We start from the raw sequence: 21,409 nt of genomic DNA, 5'->3' as shown, positions 1-21,409 counted from the left end.
AATGTTGTGACCAAATATACTTTATAAATGAAGCGAAGGTGGGCCTGCTCATCTTGTAGCTTTAGATGAGCAAACCTGCAGCAGGGGCCTGCTCTGCCATGAGTGTGCCTGGATCCCATAAGACCACAGGGCAACTGGCAAATGGATCCTTGAGGTGCAGGATGTCCTGGGCTGGGCACCTTTCCCAGAGCACACGTGGCTAGGATGCAAGCCTCAGATGCTTGCACATTTGTGCTTGCCCAAATTAAATCTCTGATATGGAATTGGAGGCTTAAGCCCCTCTGCTTGAATTAGCCCCACCTGATAGCTCTGGGCCTCGGGGGGCACTGGAATAAGGCTGCGGAGGGGAGGTGCAAAACCATCTGGGCAAGTGGTGGGCTTTCCTCATCTCCTCAGAATCATATCTGGCTTCTCCCTCTAATTTGGGTTCTAAAGTTTACATGGCAGATGCGATGCCTAAGAGAAAAAGGGCGCTGTCCCAGACATCAAAGAATGGTCAGTGGGCACCTTCCGTCTATTTCTCAGCAGCAGGCACACCCCAGCCCTGGCCCCCAGCAGCTCCACTCACCTCATCCACAGTCCAACGTGCCACTTGGCTGGCCCGGATGTCAGCCACGCCTGGAAGCAACTTGCAGTGTTGCTCCCTGCCAAGGGGAAGGTCCCGAAAAGGGTGAGCTGACACCGTGGACATGAACACTGACTGGTGAAGCACCTGCTGCGCCTGCTCTGCTGAGTATTCTGTAAGAGAGGTGGGGTGGGGTGAGGCTCAGGCTCCCAGTGAGCAAGCACTGCTGCGTCAGCCCCGCAGTCCAGAGGGCCCAAGTCAGGGGAGGGAAAGTGCAGGCACCACCAGAACCCGCGTCTTCTGATCGTACAGCATCACCCCCAAGCATACCCTATGCCACCAGTCTGTTTTTGAGCAGTGGTCATAGAAGACAGATGTTACCCATGCCCAGAAGACTGTGGCTGTGTGCCAGCCACATTCAAATAATCTCTATGAGATGCTGTTTGATGGCCAATGAAGGGCTCGCTTGTCACTGCCACTGGCTTCTCTCTCCTTAAATCAGGAGTCAGAGGAATCAAGGAACCATGCAGAATTTGACTACTAAGCAGATTGGCACACCAAACCATCTGGGATGTGTATGTACACAAAGAATAATTTCTTCCTGGAAACAGCCTCATGAGTCTCTAAAGACAGAATGAGCCTCAGTCCACATCTGGCTTCATAAATCCCCTGAGTGATACTGAACATGACATGTAGCAAGGGTCCCCAGGAGAAGCTGGGTGATATCAGCTGCTGCTGCTGCAGATCCCCAGCAGCGCACCATGACCTCACCTGGGGTGACATCCTCTGGCAGCCAGGGACTTTGGAAAGCAGCGGAAGCTGAGACATGACCTCCCTAACACAGGCACTCTTAGATGGGGTGCTCTTTTCTGAGCAGCTCTGAATGTACCATGGTTATAAAGTACAAAGGACAATGTCTGTTTGTTTGCACAAGATTGGCTGCTACAACCAAGGAGTGAGACTTCAACGGGATCTCCATGCACTTCAGCCCCACACTTATCAACAGCCTTCTGTGCTGGTTTCCTGTCTTCAAAAGTGACTTTACTCTTATGTTACATCCCAACATTTAAGGAAAAGGTCTCAATTCCCTAATTATTTAGTTTAAATCTACAAATGGATAAGGAGCAAAAATATTATAGAGATTTCAGAGAAAACCAATGCCTTTATAAGGACATCTTTTAAGATGTCCTTTAAGATGTCCTTTAAGATGTCAACACACATTAGCAAAATAAAACTGCTGATATTAGAAGAGACTTTGAAAGGACCACAAAAGGAAATGTTTTAAGCCCTCCAGAAGTCTACCTTTTATAATGCAAAGAGAAGGTTAAATAAGCGGTAGCCACATAATTTAAGGTCTATTATGATGGTTTTTGTTTTACTAACAGAATCTGAAAAACCATTATGCAAATATTTCCACCTCAAATTAATTACAGCTTTTAGTAGGTGAGGCTGACCTGCATGATCACAGTCACATATACTCATTAGTAATCAGAAAGGTTCTAAACTATGAGCGAGCTTGTCCATCACTGGGCTTCTCTGTGCAATACCACTCTCGTGGATCGGAACAGACATCCTCATATTTAACAGTGCTTGCTGTCTACACAGATAAAGAGACAGCAAAATTGCCAGCTTCTCCCCAATTCTTATGCTCCAGGTGCAAGCAGCAGCAAATTCATCTCTAACTGCTGATTGTCCAACACTGACCTTTTTAGTATGTAAATAGGTTATCTCTTCTGTGTAGTTCAGCCAACAGCATGTAAGCCTGCAGGTTCTGAAAGGAAACTTCACATCTTCCTTGAAAAGGCAGTATGTTGGCAAATGTGAATGTTTTTTAATGAAGTTGTCAGGCTGGACAAGGGGCATGTACAAAACAAGCCCTTGAAACCCGGAGTGGGAAAGTCACAGGGTCAGTCTGCAGTTGCAGTGACACAGAAATGATCAAGACCTTGCTGGGAAGCCAGGAGTTAAAGCCCTGCACTCTTAGGGATTAAGACCTGGGCCAAAACTGGGCTGTATTCTGGAAAAGAATAACCACATCACTCAATATGTTGTTTTTGCTGAAATAGTGTGGACTTAAACTCAACATATATGTATCTCAAACTCATGCCCTGGGTAAATTAATCATGCATAGTTCCCAAAATATACAGGACTCTGAAAAGACACAGTGAATGAATCTTATATATTGGAAGAACAAATATGTCAAGGGATGGTGATTAGATTTCTGTGATTCCCAAAGGAAAGCTGAAGTCATTAAAAATGTAAAAGAAAAAAAGACACACAAAAACCAGAAAGCTGTGTGCTCCCCAGCAGGAAAATTTCCCACACCATAATTCTGGAAGCAAATTATCTGCTTTGGGTGCTGGGGCAGACTCTTGGAAAGACACCTAATGTGTGGCTGAACAGTCCAGGGGCTCCTCAGTCCACTGCTTGCCACTCTCAGGGCTGGTTCTGGGCTCTGGAAGATGACAGATGCGGAATTCAGTTAGTCCAAGTAGCAAGATGGCCTTTAGGTCACAACGAAAGAGATGGAGTTCTAGCTTTATGCTGTGCATTTGAACTCAGGTTGGCTTTATATTATCTATGGCTCTTGAATACAGTTACCTGTGTCCCTATTAAATCAAACTATTTGAAGGGAAGCCTGAATAAAACTGAATTTGGGAGTGCAGGAAAGCTGTGGGGAATAGGCTCTATATGCCAAAGGGAGTCCTGCATGGGCACTGGGGAAAGACCTACAGGCACTTGCTGAGCTGTGGATCCCCTACCTGGGGTTCAGAGTTTTCACTAGGCATAAGGGCTTGTGTCTGTTTACAGGCAACCTCAAGTTCTGGGAAATGCTTGCCAGAATCTGTTATATGTTGAACACAGATAATGTTTTACTATTATCAATTTTACCGTATCAATTGTACATCATGAGACAGAAAGTTTGAAAGTTGAGCTTTTGAAAACTCATAAAGACCTGAGTTGGTCTAGGAGGGAGTCCCTGGATAGGGAATCTGGAATAACTATTCTGTCATCTCTAAGACATGCCTGGAGGTGACAGTGTCTGTCATGCAGGGCTGGTGTGAGGAAAAAGGAGAAGTTGCAGAAGGTGCTTGGCAAGGTCCCCAGCGTGTTGTGAATACTCAGTGGCAGGTACTACTTTAACTGCGATTTGCAAACCTCTTGAGGTCAGGATTGAGAAAGGGAAGTGGCCTGATTCTAAATTAACACAAAGCAAGACTAATTTGCATTTGGGGAGTGTTTTGCGGGGGCTGTTTTGCCTTTTTTGTACCCTTTAGCAGGTCTAATGTCTTCTACAGCTGATGATTTTGGGGAGGGATAGTCAGCTCTAGCTGAAAAAATGCTTGTGTGTACTTGCCTCAGGAGCTCTGTGGCCTAGTGATCTCCCTACATAATAGCTGAGTGACCTGGGATTAGGTACTTAATTTCTACATATCAAGGTTTTCTAACTCTAAAATGGGGTAATAGGAGGGGGACAAAAAATAATAGAATAGAATAGAATAGAATAGAATAGAATAGAATAGAATAGAATAGAATAGAATAGAATAGAATAGAATAGAATGGAGTAAGAGCAAAACTTATACCTCACTGAGTTGTGATTTGGACAGCCCCTGGTACATAACGTGTTCAATACATGTCAGATATTATGTTACTGTTACAAGTTATAAAGGTATTTTAAGTTGTAATGATAGTGAATGTGGGGACATACACCACTTCCAAAGCCAGTGTGGCTAATGTGCCTGAAACTTACAAAATGTGAAATCCGGACTGAGATTCAGGGTCTTGAGGGCCGTGTTCAGATTTCACACCTGAGTGGTCCTGGAATGACAGTGCAGTGGCCACTGAAATCATTTGCAGAAGTGCTAGTGGAAGGAAGTGAGATCTGCCACTGCAGGGTGGACATCTGCTTCTCAGGCAGCCTGTTGCCGATGTGTGGCAACCGTGTCAGATGCTAAAATGCTCTTGGCCTGCCAGCTTAGAAATTATGTGACTGTTGACAGGCTTTTAAAATTTAGGGTGATTTGCATTCTTTTAAATTCTGTGCATAAAATTACACTTTTGAAAATATCCACTTAAAATTTGCATAAATTTTTGTAATATGCGAATATACTGATTTTAACTTTTTTTACAAAGCCCAGCACGATTTATGTCACATCAGATACTCACTAAAAAGTTGTTAATAAATTAAAGAACATAAGCTGATGATGAAGGCATAGACCATTTCCAGAAACCATTCTCATCAAATCAGACGGATCAGATTCTTCTATCTTGGGCACTTTGGGTAAATGGAGCCTTCCAGATTTGATAAGGATATTTGCCACAATGACAGGGCAGAAGGGTCACTTGTGTACTTCATCCACCAGAGCTGGCATCACAGCCCTGTTTCCACCTAACACAGCTGAAGGACATGAGATGCTTCCCAGTTGCACGACCTCACTGCCATCATGACTCCTATCCAGCTCCCCTAAAAGTCAGCCAAGGAAATTCAGCCTGCAAAAGCAGCCCTCCTACTGGAGGTTTTAACATTTTAATTAATCAAAATGTTCCCTGCACCAGAAAATGAAATGTATATGTAATACTGCCTTTGCCTCTAACACCAATGTGACAATAAATAAAGATATCCTTACGTGTAGGATGCCTTCTCCTTCTAGAAGACAGAATACATAAAACTTGTAACGTCAGTGGTTTGTCATTGGGGGATTTGGTTGAAAGAATTGTTTTGCTACCATTTTCCTTGCTATGGGTGTTTCTTTTGGATTTTATGGCCTTTAAAAAAATATATGATGAAGAGCTTAAAGATTTCATTCAAGGTGCTTACAGATATACTGCACCCTCAAGTTTCCAAGGCCAATATGTTCAGATATGTTCAGCTCTGTGTCCAGCTGCAGGGTCCCAAGAGGCCCTGGACCACAGCACTGGAAGACTTGGCCATGGATCTTGAGTCTAGCAGCACTCAGAGAGGAGTAACCCATCTCCAAAGAAAAGTCATTGCTTGCCCTTCCTACAGAGGCAATAAACAACACACTGGAATCTGGTTGATTCCTTGATGAGATGCAAGTCCACTGGTAAGTCTATCTGCCTTTAAAAGTGAGAATGCCACAGCCAGGGGAAAGCCAATTTTTCCAGAGTGCCTGAGACAGCCAGACCTGCCAGTTGTGGACAGCGTGTGACCTAGGGCTGCCTTTCCAGTGAAACGACCAAACAGACTTGCGACACAAGGCAGAGCACCGTCTGCTTCCCATTCCACAGATTAAAAAGAAAAGTATTCAGCCAGGTGCAGTGGCTCACACTTGTAATTTCAGCACTTTGGGAGGCCAAGGTGGGAGGATTGCTTGAGGCCAGGAGTTCAAGACCAGACTTGACAACATGGTGAGACCCTGTCTCTACAAAAAAGAAAAAATTAGCTGGGCATGGTGACATGCACCTGTAGTCTTGGCTACTTGGGAGGCTGAGGCAGGAGGATCACTTGAGTTCAGGAAGTCAAAGCTGCAATGAGTTATGATCGCACCGCTGCATCCCAGTTTGGGTGACAGAGAGACCCTGTCTCTATTTTTTTTTTTTAAAAGAGGAAGAATAGTTTTTAGAAACTAAAGGATTTAATTTTGTCTGAAAATAACATAATGGTAGGTCCCTGATTTCTTCTCTGCCCTCTCACTCATCCTTCCCACCTCTGCTCTACCCTGACAAACGAGAAGGAAAATCCTTTATGGAAATGTTCTTTAAAAATATGGCTGTTTCTTCACAAAAGCCTCACAAAACAAAACTGAAGCAAGTGAGTCATAAATGGTAAACCACAGTCTGCATGACTGGGCCTTGAGTTATTTTTAATCCCACTAAAAACGGAGACCCGTTTCACAAGTAACCTTCTCTTCAATGAAAGGGGTAGCAGTTCTACTGTGTTCTCTGCTGCAAAAAGGAGGAAATAAAAAAAATGCAGTCGGTCCCCAAATCCAATTATGTGATTGCTCTCACCCACTGTGTAATCTGTGACAGTCACCGACCAAGTCCCATCAATTCATCTGGCACTGACTGAGAAGTTACTCCACCCAGGCCCTGTGCTTCCATAGTGACTTCTGCTGGAGAAGCAAGGAAATGTTCAGAGATGGCTTTTCAGCTGGGAATGTTGTTTTCTTCCCACGATCACCTGTTCTCATGCCCTGCGTACTGAACGTGCTTGAAGCTATCATTTCTCAGCTGCACTTTCTTCTCTTGATTTTGATGCTTCTGAGTCTACTCCTTCCCCTTCATTTCCATTTCTTTATCCACAAAACAAAAGTAAAAAGCAGAAGAAGAGAGGCTTCACCATGATGTGCAGGACAACTGTCTATTTCCGTATGGGAACAGGAGCTCCTCAGGAACGCTCCTCTCTCTGACAGCAGGCACTCAGCACATGCTGTTTCTTAGATGCCAAGTCATATTGCTCCTCAGACATGGGCATGGCCTGTCTGCTGCACTGTCTTCTGTTTCTCATACCCTTATTATCCAGAATTCATAAACGAATATCTGCAGTTTTCTAATTTTAGCTATTGGTCTTCCCTCATCACAAGCAGTCTCTTAACCAATTTTATATAAATATGGGAGATGAAGCACACAAGAGTCAGAGATTGTCCACTGCTTAGTGGGCTATCGAGAGGGTTAGAAGCTGAATGAAGAGCCTTGGATGCCCCACACCTGTGTACTATCCAATAACAGTAGCCACTAGCCACACTACAGAGCACCTGAAATGTGAAGCGTGCAAACTGAGATGTGCTATAGTACCTCCTGTATTTTGATCACTTAGTAGAAAAAGCAGAATGTAAAATATCTCCTTAATAATTTTTTGAATCTTGATTTACATGTTGAAATGATGTTTTGGATCTATTGGGTGAAATAGAATATGTCGTCAAAACTAATTTTACTTGTTTCTTCTGATTACGTTAAATACGGCCAGTAGAAACTTTCAAACTCTGTAAGTAGCCAGCATTCTGCTTCTGCTGGGATGGTGTGTGTCCAGAAGAGTGCTGAGCCCATGGCCTCTCTCCAGACCCACCCTGGGTGCAGGAAGAGGCTGGGTGGCTGGATCCAATTAACATGACTCTTGTGGAGTAATGATAACAGGGCTTGAGTAGCCTGGATTACACCCTGCCCCAGAAATCCAATAACAGAAGGCATGAAGACAGGAGGTCATGGACAGTCTAGAGGAGCGGAAGAGTCTGTCTGGGGGATGACTTGGGTGCTTGTGTTGGTTCCATGGTTCATTTGCCCTGAGACTCTGAGCCATGTGTTTGTCTGGCTTATAACTGATGCTCAACAAATACCTGTTGAGTGGATGAATGAAGGCTGAATGAACGCACGCAGGCCAGAAGGCAGGGATATTTTTCATTTACTACAAAAGCAAAGAATGACTTTCAAAACTAGGTTAGGAACTGTTCAGAGTTAGAGCCACTTTCTCTAAAAGTGTCGCTGCCCAACCCCAAATCACTCAATGCTAAAGGAGTGTGTGGCGACCCAGCTGCTGTTTCCTTACCAGGGCTTGTGTCCTGGCAGGGTGGACTGAGGGAACCGAGTTTAGGAGTCTCTGGACTCCGGAGGGCATCTTTCAGGCATTCCTCTCCAACCTCCAGGGGACAGCCAGATCCTTGGGGCTCCGGCTGTCAGGCTTTACAACAGCTCTCAATGGGTAACCTTCCCACCTCAGTCCTGCTCCCTCATCCAGGGAGAAGTGGTCCCTCTGCACTCAGGCCAGCCTCAGCCCCGCTGCCTGCTCCACACAGTGGCATCTCTGAGGACTGAGAGGCCCCTCCTCCCAGGCGGGCATGTGCCCTGTGGTGCCCAGCTCCTCCCTGCAAGCTGCGGCTGTTCCTCCAGGCAGGCCTCCGTCTCCTCATGGTTTCCTCAGTGGCTACCCAAACTAGGCCCCAGACTCTTCCATTCACCTCTGCACATCTCTGTCTCCTTCCTTGGTTCCATCCAGGAACTGAGTCGGCTCCCTCCCTCCCCAAGGGGCTGCCATGGCCTCCCCTGTCCTCTGTGCTTCTCCCACCCAGGCTGACTGGCCTGGGGCATCAGGCTCCCTGTGCCTTGCTGCCCCAATACGGGCTCTTGCAAGGGGCTGATTGGCAAACACAGTAGCATCCTGAGGGAATAAGTCACTTAATATGCAGGGAAGTGGCAGATAAGACACTTCCTAGAGCAGGAGGCAGTCACGACTCTAGGAAGGAGCTCAGCCTCCAGCTTTCATTCCTGAGGGCAGGGTTTGAGTTCCTGCTGTTGATACTATTCCAACAAGCACTCTTTCAAGGGATCCCCAATCCCAGAAGTCTATCTTTAGGGTTCTCTAGACGCAGAGGTTTGGGGTTCCAGGTGCACAGGCCCTGTCCAGAGCACTTGGGCTGGGGCACAGACTCCTTGCCACCCTCAGGCCTCATCACCCTCTGTGGCATCCCTCAGCCCAGGAGGAGGTAAGTCCTGCCTCCCCAAGGCTGCCCCTGGGTACCCTGCCACTGGCTACCCTTTATGGAAATTGTCCATTTATTTTTTCAGCCCCCATGAGCAGAGTAAGAAGTCAAGGGCAGCCATTTCCAATTCAACCCCAGAGTTGCATGGCAGAGCGTGAACCTGACACATGGTGCAGTGTGGCAGGGGTGCCTAACACATAATGGGACTGTGGCGCCTTCAGAGGAATTGTACTGCAGGGATAGATAAGGCAGTGGCAAATGCTGACTTATTCTGCACCAGTGAAAACAGTGAGTTTTTATCCTGTGGTGTCTTACTTGTCAAATATACTCATTGCTGAAAAGGCTGGGAATTGTTTGTGACATGAAATCTCACTCACTCCTCAATTTCATACACGAGCAGCAGATAGCCCTGGGGTCATCTTCACAAAAGTGCAGGAAAATCCATAGTAACTTTTGATAGGTTAGTCATCCAATACAAGACCTCCATGCAGCTTATTTTTTGATGGCTAGAGAGCAATCTTTTAGTTTATTATCTGCTTCACACAGCTTGAGACATCATTAATTAACTTATTTTGATCGATACTACACCCCAATCACCCAGCATGTATTTTTAGACCTTTACTGGCAGAGGAGACACCATAACTGAATGAACACCAGCATCAACCTGACCAGGAGACTGGAGTGGCTCTTATTTTGAAGTTTCTTCTTTTTAGGCATCCTCCTGCCTGGTCACTTCCTACCCTGCTCTCCACATGCAGATACTGAGCAACAAGCCCTGCTGGGTTGGGCATGCACAAAACTGAAAGGCCCTACTCCCTTATACATCTGTGAGTAGGACACAAAATAAGCCATTGCAGTGCCTGAGGACATAGTTTAATTGTACTTTAATTCCAACAGTAGATGTAGCACTGGTTGTGAGGAGCTAATGGATGTAGAAGTTAGCCCTGGCTTCGGTTGTATGGGCACCCAGGCCTACGGTGCAGGGCAGTGCAACCAGTCCAAAAGCCTGAGCAGGTCTGCGTGCTGCTCTCTCAACTCCCACAACGGGAGGGGCAGGGGAACGAATATAAGTTATCAGCCTTAAAATCTGAGCATGACCTACCTCTGGGAGGGCAGACACCATATTCTATTTGTTTTTGTAACCTCCACCGCCCGGCATAGCACCTGGTACACAGAGGTGCTCAATAGCTGTTTGCTGACAACCAGCGGGGCAGGAATAACTCTTGGGAAGGGGCAAAAGAGTGGATCCTTCTTGGATGAAGGAAAGCCTGGAGCTCCCCTCACTCTGTGCATGCTATGAATGAATGCCTCATGGATTGTGCCTCCCTTTTCTCTGGGAATGTGCCCCATTCCCAACCCCTGGGCACACCATTTGAGCAGAGGGTCCGCAGGGGTCAACTTGAACGGAGAGACCCCTGACTGAAAAAACTCTTGAGGTCCAGTGTGTCTCCAAGGTTCCCAGGCTCATGTGGACACACAGCCAGCCCAGGGCACAGCACCGTGCCTGTTATCCAGGAGTGTACAATCAGAATGACAAGGCTGGGATCAAATGGAATGATCCCTGCCAGAGGCCAGGGAACAAGCCTGTGCTGGGCCCCTCTTAATCAGCTGCTTTATTCACTCCAAGTGACTTCATGAAGGATGGTGCTATTAGCCCTCTCTGACAGATAACACAGCAGTCTCAGAGACACAATGTAACTTGACAAAAGTGATTCAGCAGCCCAGGGTGGAGCTGGGGTGCTGATCCCAGAGCCTACCACACCAGGGGCATTCTTTTCCTCCAATCCTTCAATAGTGGGTTATTTCTCACACTGCCTGTACATTCCTGTTTAGAAGGTGACAGGCAGAAGTCACACTTTGGGGGCAGGGTGTGGCCAGATAATCCTGAAAAGAAGGGTTGTCTCTTCTTTAGCAAGGTAAGCCTCTGTGTTGCAATACTCAGCATCTGAATCTCAAGACAGGTCCCTGGAGGTATTGTCAGATTTATCTCAAAATAAACATTGCTTCCAGGGATCCTGCGTGGGACCCTTGGAGACCTAGTCAAAGGAGCACCTTAGGGTACAGGAATGACAGCCACCTGGGCTCTGCCTGGCAGGCAGTAAAGGCACACGTCGCCTCCAGGGGCCACACTCACCTCTCTGGGAAAACAGGGCTGCTGCTCACCCTGCTTGTCCCTGGCACAGAAAGCTGCCTTGTCCCTGGCACAGAGCTCAGGCACAGATGCTGGCTCCCAGGCACCGCCGAGGGCTCCCCTCATGGAGTGGCTGACGTGCTGACAGACATAGTTAGAAAAGTCAGTCTGCGTTGTGGGGTGCTCTCAGGGCCAAGTGGCTTGTTCTGGGAACCACCTGTTTTCACAGGCTTATGTGCTCCCTGCACCCTGCAGACAGCTCTTCCTGCTTCTCAGCAGAAACTCTCCTAGGCCTAAGGCCACGTGTCATCCCACCCACTCCGGGAGGGTGAGAGCCCAGGTTTCCCCCCAGGAAGTGAAACAAAGCATCCCCGTCTCAGGTGTACACCATAATGTATACTTTTGATTCTTTTGTTGAAAACGTATAAATAAATTAGTTTGTGCTTTTTTTTTTTTTTTTTTTTTTTTGAGACGGAGTTTTACTTTTGTCGCCCAGGCTGGATTGCAATGGCATGATCTCAGCTCACTGCAACCTCTGCCTCCTGGGTTCAAGCGATTCTCCTGCCTCAGCTGCCTGAGTAGCTGGGATTACAGGCGTGCACCACCACCCCTTGATAATTTTTATATTTTTAGTAGAGACAGGATTTTGTCATGTTGGCCAGGCTGGTCTCGAACTCCTGACCTCAGGTGATCTGCCCACCTCGGCCTCCCAAAGTGCCGGGATTACAAGCATGAGCCACAGTGCCCGGCCTGTGCACTTCTTTTCACATTTCACTTTTGGGCAAACTCAATGAAGAAGTAGCTCATGGGCTATTTTCTTCTTGTAGGAGTTGTGCATATTTCCAGCATTTTCCTGGCTTTGCAGAGAAGCCAGAAGCAGCGGTGCACACAGGATGAGTTGCTCCTCAAGCCGCCCTTGCCTGGGCTGATTTGTGTTCCCTCTTGCATACACCAAGGCTAGTGAGGCGGAGGATGGCAATTGCTGGCTGTGCTGCTTGGGGAAGCATGCCCAGGTGTCTGTGCCCACACCAAATTTCCCTCTGCTTAGCTTTCTGAGGAGGCCCTCCTGCCTGTTTTTCAGGTTTCTCTCTGTTCACACAAATCAAATGTGTGTACTCAAATATGCTCTCCCACCACTGACCTCTTGGTGTTCTCTGGGCTCCTTGGCCTGGTCTCACCTTCTGCTAATTACAGGCAGCAAGCACAGTGGGCTGTGATGATTGGAAAATATATGGGTCAAATAGAAAATAAAATTAAGGCTAGTCTTCTTTGTTACACAAGTAAAAGAAGAAATGAGTATTCTTAGTATTTCACAGACTTCAGTCTTTAAAAATTATTAGAACTATGAAAAGTTCTTTGTTGTACAAGTAAAAGAAATGAGTATTCTTGGTATTCCATAGACTTCAGTCTTTTCTTTAAAAATTATTAGAATTATGAAAAAAGAAACAATGAATGACACTAACTTTTAAGAAGACTGAAGGTTGATCAAACATGCAAAAGGCTCTGTGCTCTTCGTTATGGGATTCAGGTCCTGTCGGAAACTAAGTTCCAAGGACTAGGTGCAGTGGCTCATACCTGTAACCCCAGTGCTTTGGGAGGCCAAAGTAGGAGGATCCCTTGAAACCAGGAGCTTAAGACCAGCCTGGGTAACATAGCAAGACTCCTTTCTTTGAGGAAAAAAAAAAAAAAAAAAAAAGCCAGCCTTGGTGGCTCCTGCTTGTAGTCCCAGCTACTCCGAAGACACTTGAGTCCAGGAATTTGAGGTTGCAGTGAGCTGCGATTGTGCCACTGTACTCCAGGCTGAGGGACAAAGTGACATCTCATCTCAAAAAAAAAATTTTTTTTTTAAAAAAAGAAACTCCAGTTCCAAGTCACACACAAGCTATTCTGTTCGGTCATCTATTATTCTCTTCTAGAATAAATATCTCCTGATGCAACATGCACAGACACTATATCTTTTTCCAATTTATCAACAGTCAAAGGAACAAAAAGCTTTCAATATTCTGTGTGTGTGTGTGTGTGTGTGTGTGTGTGTGTGTGTGTTTTGGGGAAAAAAAAGGAAGAATAAAGCAAAACACTTGAAATGTTTAAATGGCAGGAACAAGTAACTTGCATAAGTTAAAGAACAAATTATGAAGCAAAGGGATAATGAAGGAATAGAATTAGCCCCTCTATGTTGCGTTTCAACCTCCTATTTAAAGAGAGTCCCGCTAGTGGAGCTACGAGCTCCCACCGGAGTGAGACCTGCACTCCTGCTTCCCACACAGGGTGCCCACTCCCCTGCACTTTGGCCCACCTCCTGCCACCCCACCCTTTTCTTAAACTTGATAGACGGCCTAAACAATCTGGCCTCTTCATTGAGCTGCTGGCTTTCTTTACAGTGCAGAATAGACTTCCCAGGTCTACCCAGCTGTGGACACAGCCAGAGGTTGTTTCCTCACGACAGGTCAGCATATGAGCCAAGAACATTCAATTAGTCTGAAGCAAGGTCTCTGTCACATGAAATTCACACCTTTCAATTAGAATTTTTTGCAGAAGCACAGAAGCAGAGAAACCACAGACAGAGCCATTCAGAAGCCTGGGTTTCATACAGACTCCCAGAGGTCATGGAAAATGCCCCGTACAGAGTCAACGGCATACTTTCAGAAAATACACACTGAGAAACGTGCTATAAATTAGTTCATTTCAGATGCTAATTTTATACTCATAATAGCTTGCAAAAATGACATCTATCTCATTGCTATTTTAAAAAAGTCCAGAGATTGGATCAAAGCTACTATATTCATCACACATATGCTTAAGAGGGATAAGAGATGATATGATTTACCCTGAAATTAATTAATTTACTATGTTTTCACATTTATGTGAATATGCCAAAAGATGCAGAATTTGAAAATGATGTTTTCTATCCATATTAGTAAATATAACTACTAAGTAATTATTTCTTAGTAACTGGTTTAAAGCTATCATATCAGAAATGCCAGTAACAACTGAGGGGCAATTGAGGAAACGGGCTGAAGGCTTCATCACCTCAGCAGAAAGATGACAATTTCCTTAAGTCTTTTACTCCTACCATGGACAGTAATATGAAAACTGATGCAATTTTGTTAAGGGAGGCTCAAGTTGCTCACGTCACAAGGAAACACAGTCTTGTAAATTAAGGCCTTCGTTTCCAGCATGAAGGAAACTCCTTACTTGTAACGATATGGTAAGCCTCTTCTTCAAGTAAATGACACTTGTATTCAAACCTATTTTACACTGCTGTGGGAAATAACTGCATTTGGAATCAGTAATTTTCTCTACACGGCTACTTTCTACTTCAGGAATAGCCATTGTGGAAGTGGTGTCACTAGAATACAGTTACATTTTAAGGAGCAAATGCTTAAAGACTACCCAGTCATAGATAACCGATCACTGCTAGTGAATTAGAGAAGTCAGTGGTAACACCAACACTTGAAACCCCAACACAACCCTTTTCTTAATTATCAACTATAAAAGGCAAGCTGCTAACGTGTGTGTTTGTGTGGGTGGGGATTAAAAAAAAAAACAGTGTTAGGGAATAGAACAACTTTCCTGAAGCTAGCGATTGAAGAAGACTGACTCGAGTAGGCTGTCAGCACACTCTCAAGATCCTGTTGGTTATCATGGGTAATATTTAGGAACATTCTGCAGAGCCTCTAATAAACCATTTGAAAGGGAAAACACTGAGCACAGGATTGAGGAGTGACGGAACACAATGGCAGTGATGGAAACCAGACACAGCAAGTTTCCGAGGCTAGGTGACCCCTCCCACTTCCCAAATAGCCCAGGACTCTTCAGGGAACTTACTGCCTCTGATTTTTCAGTCTTTCTGTAGGCTGATTTCCTCATACTAAACACTCCTCAATGATACAGTGAGGCTTCATTGTGTCATATTTTATTCTAACCTGGGAATGGCAAGATCATCTGATTTTTTTTTTTTTTTTTGAGATGGAGTCTTCCTCTATCACCCAGGCTAGAGTGCAATTATGTAATCTAGGCTCACTGCATCCTCTGTCTGCTAGGTTCAAGCAATTCTCCTGCCTCAGCCTCCCAAGTAGCTGAGACTACAGGTGCATATCACTGTGCCTGAGTAAGTTTTGTATTTTTAGTACAGATGGGTTTTCACCATGTTGGCCAGGCTGGTCTTGAGCTCCTGACCTCAGGTGATCTGCCTGCCTCAGCCTCCCAAAGTGCTGGGATTATAAGCATGAGCCACTGCACCCTGCCCATCTGAAATTTATTTAAAGGCCGTGTAAATTTATTAAGACATACTGGTGTAATTCTTCGGAGGAATGCAAGGATAAATGATTGTGGCCACATTTCTGAAGTATGATAGTATTGCTGAATCCCACTATTGAGCCATACTTTATTGTAGAATATTTCCCATCTTAAAACTATGGTGACAACTTTCATATACCACAGAAAAATGATTTCTCTTTAATGGCTTCCTCTTTTTAGTGGCTTTCATTATGCTATTCAAAACTGAAAATGACGACAGATGAATAGAAATCCAAAGAAAATGTTAAATATACTTAATTATGTTGCTGTCACAATGCAGGAAATTCTTCAGATAACTGAATATTTTTTTGGGGGGGGAAGGTTTTTAAAATATTCCAGAAGTAATTCCATTTCAGATTTTAAACAGAAAAGGGAGTCCCCCTTCCCCCACCTTGATACATTATTTCTATCAAAGGTAGCTTTGCTGCTCATGTTCTCATTTCTTTCTTGGTGAGAAAATTAATTGATATGCTAGAGTAATTTGCATCCAGAGTGAATCTGAATGTTGTTTCTGAATTATTTTTGGACTTTGGCTTTCTTAATCATAGCTAATGATCTACGTGTCTTTAGGAGTATTTTTTTCAGAAGGGAAAATTTTTATAGGTATAGATTATTGGTCAAAATCATTGGTCAATTCTTGGTAAGGAAAATAAAAACTGCTGCTTGGGCCTCAAACTATGCTGTCTTAATGACTAGGAAAACATAATTCTCAACTTTTCCATTTTTTTTTTCCTGGGAGCTCCAGATAACAGCACTATGGGAAGGAGGAAGAATTTAATGAAAGCTTGTACCTGCTGGCTGAAACTAAGCAGCCTATTTATAAACTGCTCTGAAATGTAAGAAAAAAGCTCTTACCTACTCGAGGTTCAAATGAGAGTGCTAGCAAATGAGTGGAGATACAAAGGAGAAACACAAGCTGGTAAAGAAGTGCATAATGGATTGAAGCAGAGGCAAGAATGGGAGAGATGATACTAGGGAATCAGTGGGAAACCGGAAGGCAGATTTTTGTTAAGGCTGACCTGAATAGCCCTGGAGGTAACATAATGTTGCAGGTAAAGAATAGATTATTAAATATTGGGGCAAAAATCTCTGCTTGTTCTGTTCCCAGTAACTAAAATCCAGTCCTCCTTCCCTTTGTCTGACCAAACCTGAACACGTCCTTCATGGCCCAGCACTCAGGCAGTGCTTACTACATGCCAGGCACTGTTGTAAGGATTTTAAGTAAGGAAAAGGAGGCGCAAAAAGGGAATGGAATTTGCCTAAGAAATTTGCCCGAAGGTAGCACAGTCAGGACTCCTAATGAGGCTGCCTGGCTCCCAGGTCTGTGCTCTGGACCCTATGTTATATTCCCAAAGGATGTTTAAGTTATAAAGGAAGGTTCTTAACAAATAGGCAAAAAATGGTCTGGAGATGAGGGGCTTAGGGAGATGACATGCTGAGGGAATTATTTACCTACCTACCTGGGAGTAAGGGCAAAGTCTTAAGGTGTGATGTCTATGGGGTGGTTTTAGAGCATGAGACTAGGGAAAGACAGCTCAAGTTGAGGACAAAAAACAGAGATCACACACAGTAGAAGTGAGGGATGGGGATGATGCTACAAATAGACCAGGAGAGAAGCTAATTCAAAGGATGTATTTTGTGGTTGGGATCTTGGAGAGGGATGCTGTAGAGGGTCAGAGGGCAACTGCAGGTATGACTCTGGGCAGGTGTGTCTAGGACCAGCAACCAGGGGTGCTGAGCAAGAATGCAGTCTTGGCTGAGGTCTGGAAATGAAAAGTGACCTGGCCAGAGAAAGCAATCAATCCACAAAAATTGTATTGGTGGAGCAGCTGATTTACCTGAGAATGAAATAAGAAGGTGCTGAGAGGCCGAAAGAATGCATGCCTTTGACTTGTTCCCCTCAGTCTCCTAACCAGTGAGCATGTATGAATGAGAATACCTTTCACCTAGAGGTTTAAAGTCATTTCATATACGATGGTATTTGAGACCCCAGTAGTCTTGTGAGATATTATACCATGTTCCCATTTTCAAATGAGGAAACTGATATGCAGATTGCCTCAGAAGCCATAGAGCTAGCAAATGATATGAGGTGGGAATCAAACCCAGAACCTGACTTCCATTTCACTGCTCTTTCCATTAACTTAATATTCTGTTTTTTCGTCTCTATGAAGTTTATACTTCAGTGTTTGCATGCAACATCATATGATGAGGTCATCTTTAATAAACATTCCTTGGGAGCTTCTAACTTGGAGTTTTCATCTCCCTTCATTGCCTTTGATGGCTGTTAATTTTTCTTTTCTTAAACTTTAAAATGTGCCCTTAAGCAAAGATTTCAAAATAGGCACTGTTAAATTCTGCTAAAAACAAAACCAATAGTTCTGTGCCAGAGCGAGCCTTCCCTATATTGGGGAACTGCCTGAGTGTGTCTGTCTGGTTGGAACCGATGCCAGTGAGCCTGTGCCTTCCATGCAATAGCCTAGAGGAATGTACAGGGGCTTGGGCAGTGGGCATGGGCCCGAGTCCAACTACACTGTGCCTTTGCTGTGAAACTTCATCCAGACGTCTGACTTCCCATAGCCTCATTTTTTAAGAGGCTTCACAGTTACTAACATAGGATTGCTAAGGAAATTAAATCCCTTGTATGAGATTGTGCTATGCAAATGTTAGGAATTACTCCTTTTTCTGTTTTCTCCCTTCTCCTCCAGGCCAGGGAGCAGGTAACTCCCAAATGAAAAAGCAAGCAGGTCTCTCCCACCATCAGTGGGATGGCTGAGCTGTCTGTGGTGCCTTTGCATCTTGCTGCTTCGCTGACCCTGAAGGTCTGCCCCAGCCTCAGGCGACCAAGCCTACAGCGATCTCAAGGAGCAGCTGCCTCATCAGTGCTTGTAGGAGGCTCAGGATGGAGAGGGGTCTGATGCCCCTATTTTGTTCCCTTCTTTCGTCTTCTTTTGACTTCCCTAGGGAAGGGAAAATGTGCTATGAAGTTAAAAGAGGAATGAAGGAAGAAGAGAGAACGGAAGATCTTCTAAAATGTGTTTATTTCTCAAAAGCCACATAATGCTTCACAAATTCACATTAATCTAACACCTCTGCACTGTCCCCTCCCTCACTCCAGCCCCAACCATGGGGCGAAGCCCAGCAGTGTGGGAATGTGCTCGCAAACCCCACACAGACCCGTGGCCACGTGTGGATGCACTCAACAGGAGCCAGCTATATTTCAGTTCTTGCTACTTGTATCTGTCTTTAGCATCCTCCTACAACGAGCAACACAGATAAATAAATCCCCAAACCTCACCTTGGCACTGGTTCCAGCTCCTCCCCTCTCCACCTTTAGCAGCCATTATCATAAATCACATTCTTTGATATATCTTTCTCAATGTCTCCCTCTCTCAGATTGCCTTTTAGTAAAAGTTCATAAGACAAAAGAGAATTTACTAAAAATAGGTTAGTGGAAAGGTGAGCAAAACAACTTCTGAAAAAAAAATTAAACCAGTGTATGATTTGGGGATTTAGTAAAGTGAACTGATAAACTAGGACATTCAAATCTATTACGCCAATATTTTCTCTGGCAAGAGATTGCTTGCTGTCTTTGCATGTAGTTTCACTTCAGGACTTAATTCCCTGTTTAAAAAAAAAACTGGAAGAAAATTTTGCATTAGTTGTATTTTACTTAGATCCAGAGATGAAGCTCTGCTAATGCATATTACAATATATAATTAAGCATAATTACATTAAAATATTAAAACACTGTAAGTTATTAGAAATAATGAAATTTCTTGCATAAAGTCATTGCATGAATTACTTAGGTGCTTGTCAGATCCCTAATCAGAAAGAGCTGCCAGAGATGGCAGAGATTTCACTTGCCAAGACAACGTAGTCCATCAGCAAATCAGTGGACTTGGGAGGGAAGTGGTTTTCCATTTAAGCTGCAGCATCACAGAAAGTTACCCTCTAAAGTCATTCTTAGATGAATACTTCTATGTCATACACAGCTAAATTCCAACAGTCAAAACAATTATTCCAAGCTAATTAAAATACAAATAAAATTGTAGGCTATGGGATAACAGATCATGAGATAAAAACAATTCTACGATTGTTGGAGGGGCCCTGTATGATATATTCAGATCTTGCTCATCTCTTCCAAATCTTTGTTTTTTCAAATAGAAAATGTAAATTATATTTAGCTTAAGTCTATGTTTGAATTTAAATCACTAAAAAAATCTACTTTCTATAAAGCATGTTGGAGCAATCTTGCATATAATACTCATTTGCTTAGCTAACTCTTTTTTCTGTAGATAAGTAACGTAAATGTTAGGCCACTAGACAAAATTATCATACATTATCAATGTCCAGAGTAATGAGTCAATGTATGTATGTACGTATGTATATGCATTTAAAAAAATCACTCTTTTGACACATTTCACTTTTCTTTGTAAGTAATATAGGTGGGCTAGATCAGGGGTTGTCAAGTCAGATTAGAATCATCTGAGGAGATGTGGGCATCTGGCGATGCCCATACCAATTAAAAGAGTTTCTAGGGGTGTGGATGGAAAGTGGGAACTGGTAGTTTTACAAGGTCCCTGTCACCAGGGTTGAGACACCATAGCTTAGAGTCCTGTAACTTGTCCTTACCACCAGTTCATTCTCTTCTCTCCTTCTGTGAGGAGCGCTTCTATACTAAGACCCTGAAGGTAACTAGAAAGAGACAAACTCCACCAAGTCATCCAGTGGTGCACCTTTGAGAACTTCCACTACTCGCCTAGGTTCTATGAGGCCAGTATGGAGACAGAGAGGTGGGGGCCTGTGGGGAACTGGAGGCTACATGCCCCACTTCTAGGAGATCTCCCAGCTCCAGCCCACTGTGCCATCAGGAATGTGGGCCCAGGGCTGCCTGGTTTTCAAGAGAAGTTAGAAATCTGCTTTCTATGTGAAAACCTCTTGATTTTTAAATGCTTGCAATGAATTAAAAATTTATCAAAACTGTGTTGTCCAAACAATCATGTATGTGACCAAACATGGCCTACAAAATGCTAATTTACTACCTCTGAACTAGCACAATATCCTGAAAAAAGATATAAATAAAAAAATGTTGGCAGAATGCAGCATGAGCAGTATGTGGAAAGTTTTATTTTTTAAAACCATATAGATAAATCTGTATTTGCTTACTTATAATTTAGTTGTGCTCTCCAGAACCTAATGGCATGACATTAACAGGCCCTTAAAAGCAGTGTGCTAAATGAAGGACAGTTTAAATCCATAGATGTAAAACCATTGTAGAGCAAACATGCAAACAAAAACTGATCAATCAACCAACCCACCCACCCAATTTGACCCTCTGTGGGCCTTAAAGAGGTTCTCAAGCCCTACCATGCAAGGCAGATCACTTGGGAATCTTGTTTATGCAGAATTGGGGCGGGGGGGAAAGCTGAGATTCCGCAGTTATTATGTGCTCTCAGGTGAGGCTAATGTTACTGGCCACAGTCACTTCACATGTCAAACAATAAGACTGTTTGCTCCTGGAGGCTGCACCATCTTTTTTCACCATTTCTGGTAGGTCCTGAGCAACTGAGGGAACGAACCCACTTGGAAGGTCCCCTTCGCAGGCCACGTGCAGGGCTGGGCAGGCACCACTGGAGGTGAGGGTGAGAGGGTGAGGGCACAAGGCAAGTAGACTGGGCCTTATACTCTGGTAGGGGGCAAAGATACAACCAGGTGACAGGTGGCATGAGATGAGCTTGCGTTCTCTCCGGGATCCCTAAGAGTCCATCCTCAAGATAAGCAGGCTCAAAACGAGGCCTCTGAATGCCACTCACTCAGAAGGGCTTGCATTGTTTCCCTTTGGCTGTGGGGAACCAGGGAAGGCCTTTGGGCAGGGAAGTAACATGATCAAAGTAGGGTTATAAAAAGGTGATCTTGTTCTACAGGAAGGTTACGTGTATTGCTGGACTATCGATTTTCCATACTTGCCACACAAAA

At 44.3% G+C, this 21,409-nt stretch overlaps 1 protein-coding gene across 16 annotated transcripts in view; it reads right to left on the bottom strand.

Moving 5' to 3' along the window:
- The window catches only part of L3MBTL4 (L3MBTL histone methyl-lysine binding protein 4), a 468,276-nt gene that overhangs the window by 14,237 nt on the left and 432,630 nt on the right, over positions 1–21,409 (bottom strand). For all 16 annotated transcript variants that reach the window (XM_063699409.1, XM_063699407.1, XM_063699408.1 and 13 more), the window contains one exon: positions 569–738. In XM_063699409.1, the coding sequence (XP_063555479.1) occupies positions 569–738 (170 nt within the window). The remainder of the gene's footprint in view (positions 1–568; positions 739–21,409) is intronic.

This window comes from Gorilla gorilla, chromosome 17 (genome assembly GCF_029281585.2).
Source record: "Gorilla gorilla gorilla isolate KB3781 chromosome 17, NHGRI_mGorGor1-v2.1_pri, whole genome shotgun sequence".
NCBI classification, from domain to species: domain Eukaryota; kingdom Metazoa; phylum Chordata; class Mammalia; order Primates; family Hominidae; genus Gorilla; species Gorilla gorilla.
The sequence above is the reverse complement of the archived record's forward strand: the minus strand, read 5'-3'. Positions and strand labels throughout refer to the sequence as shown.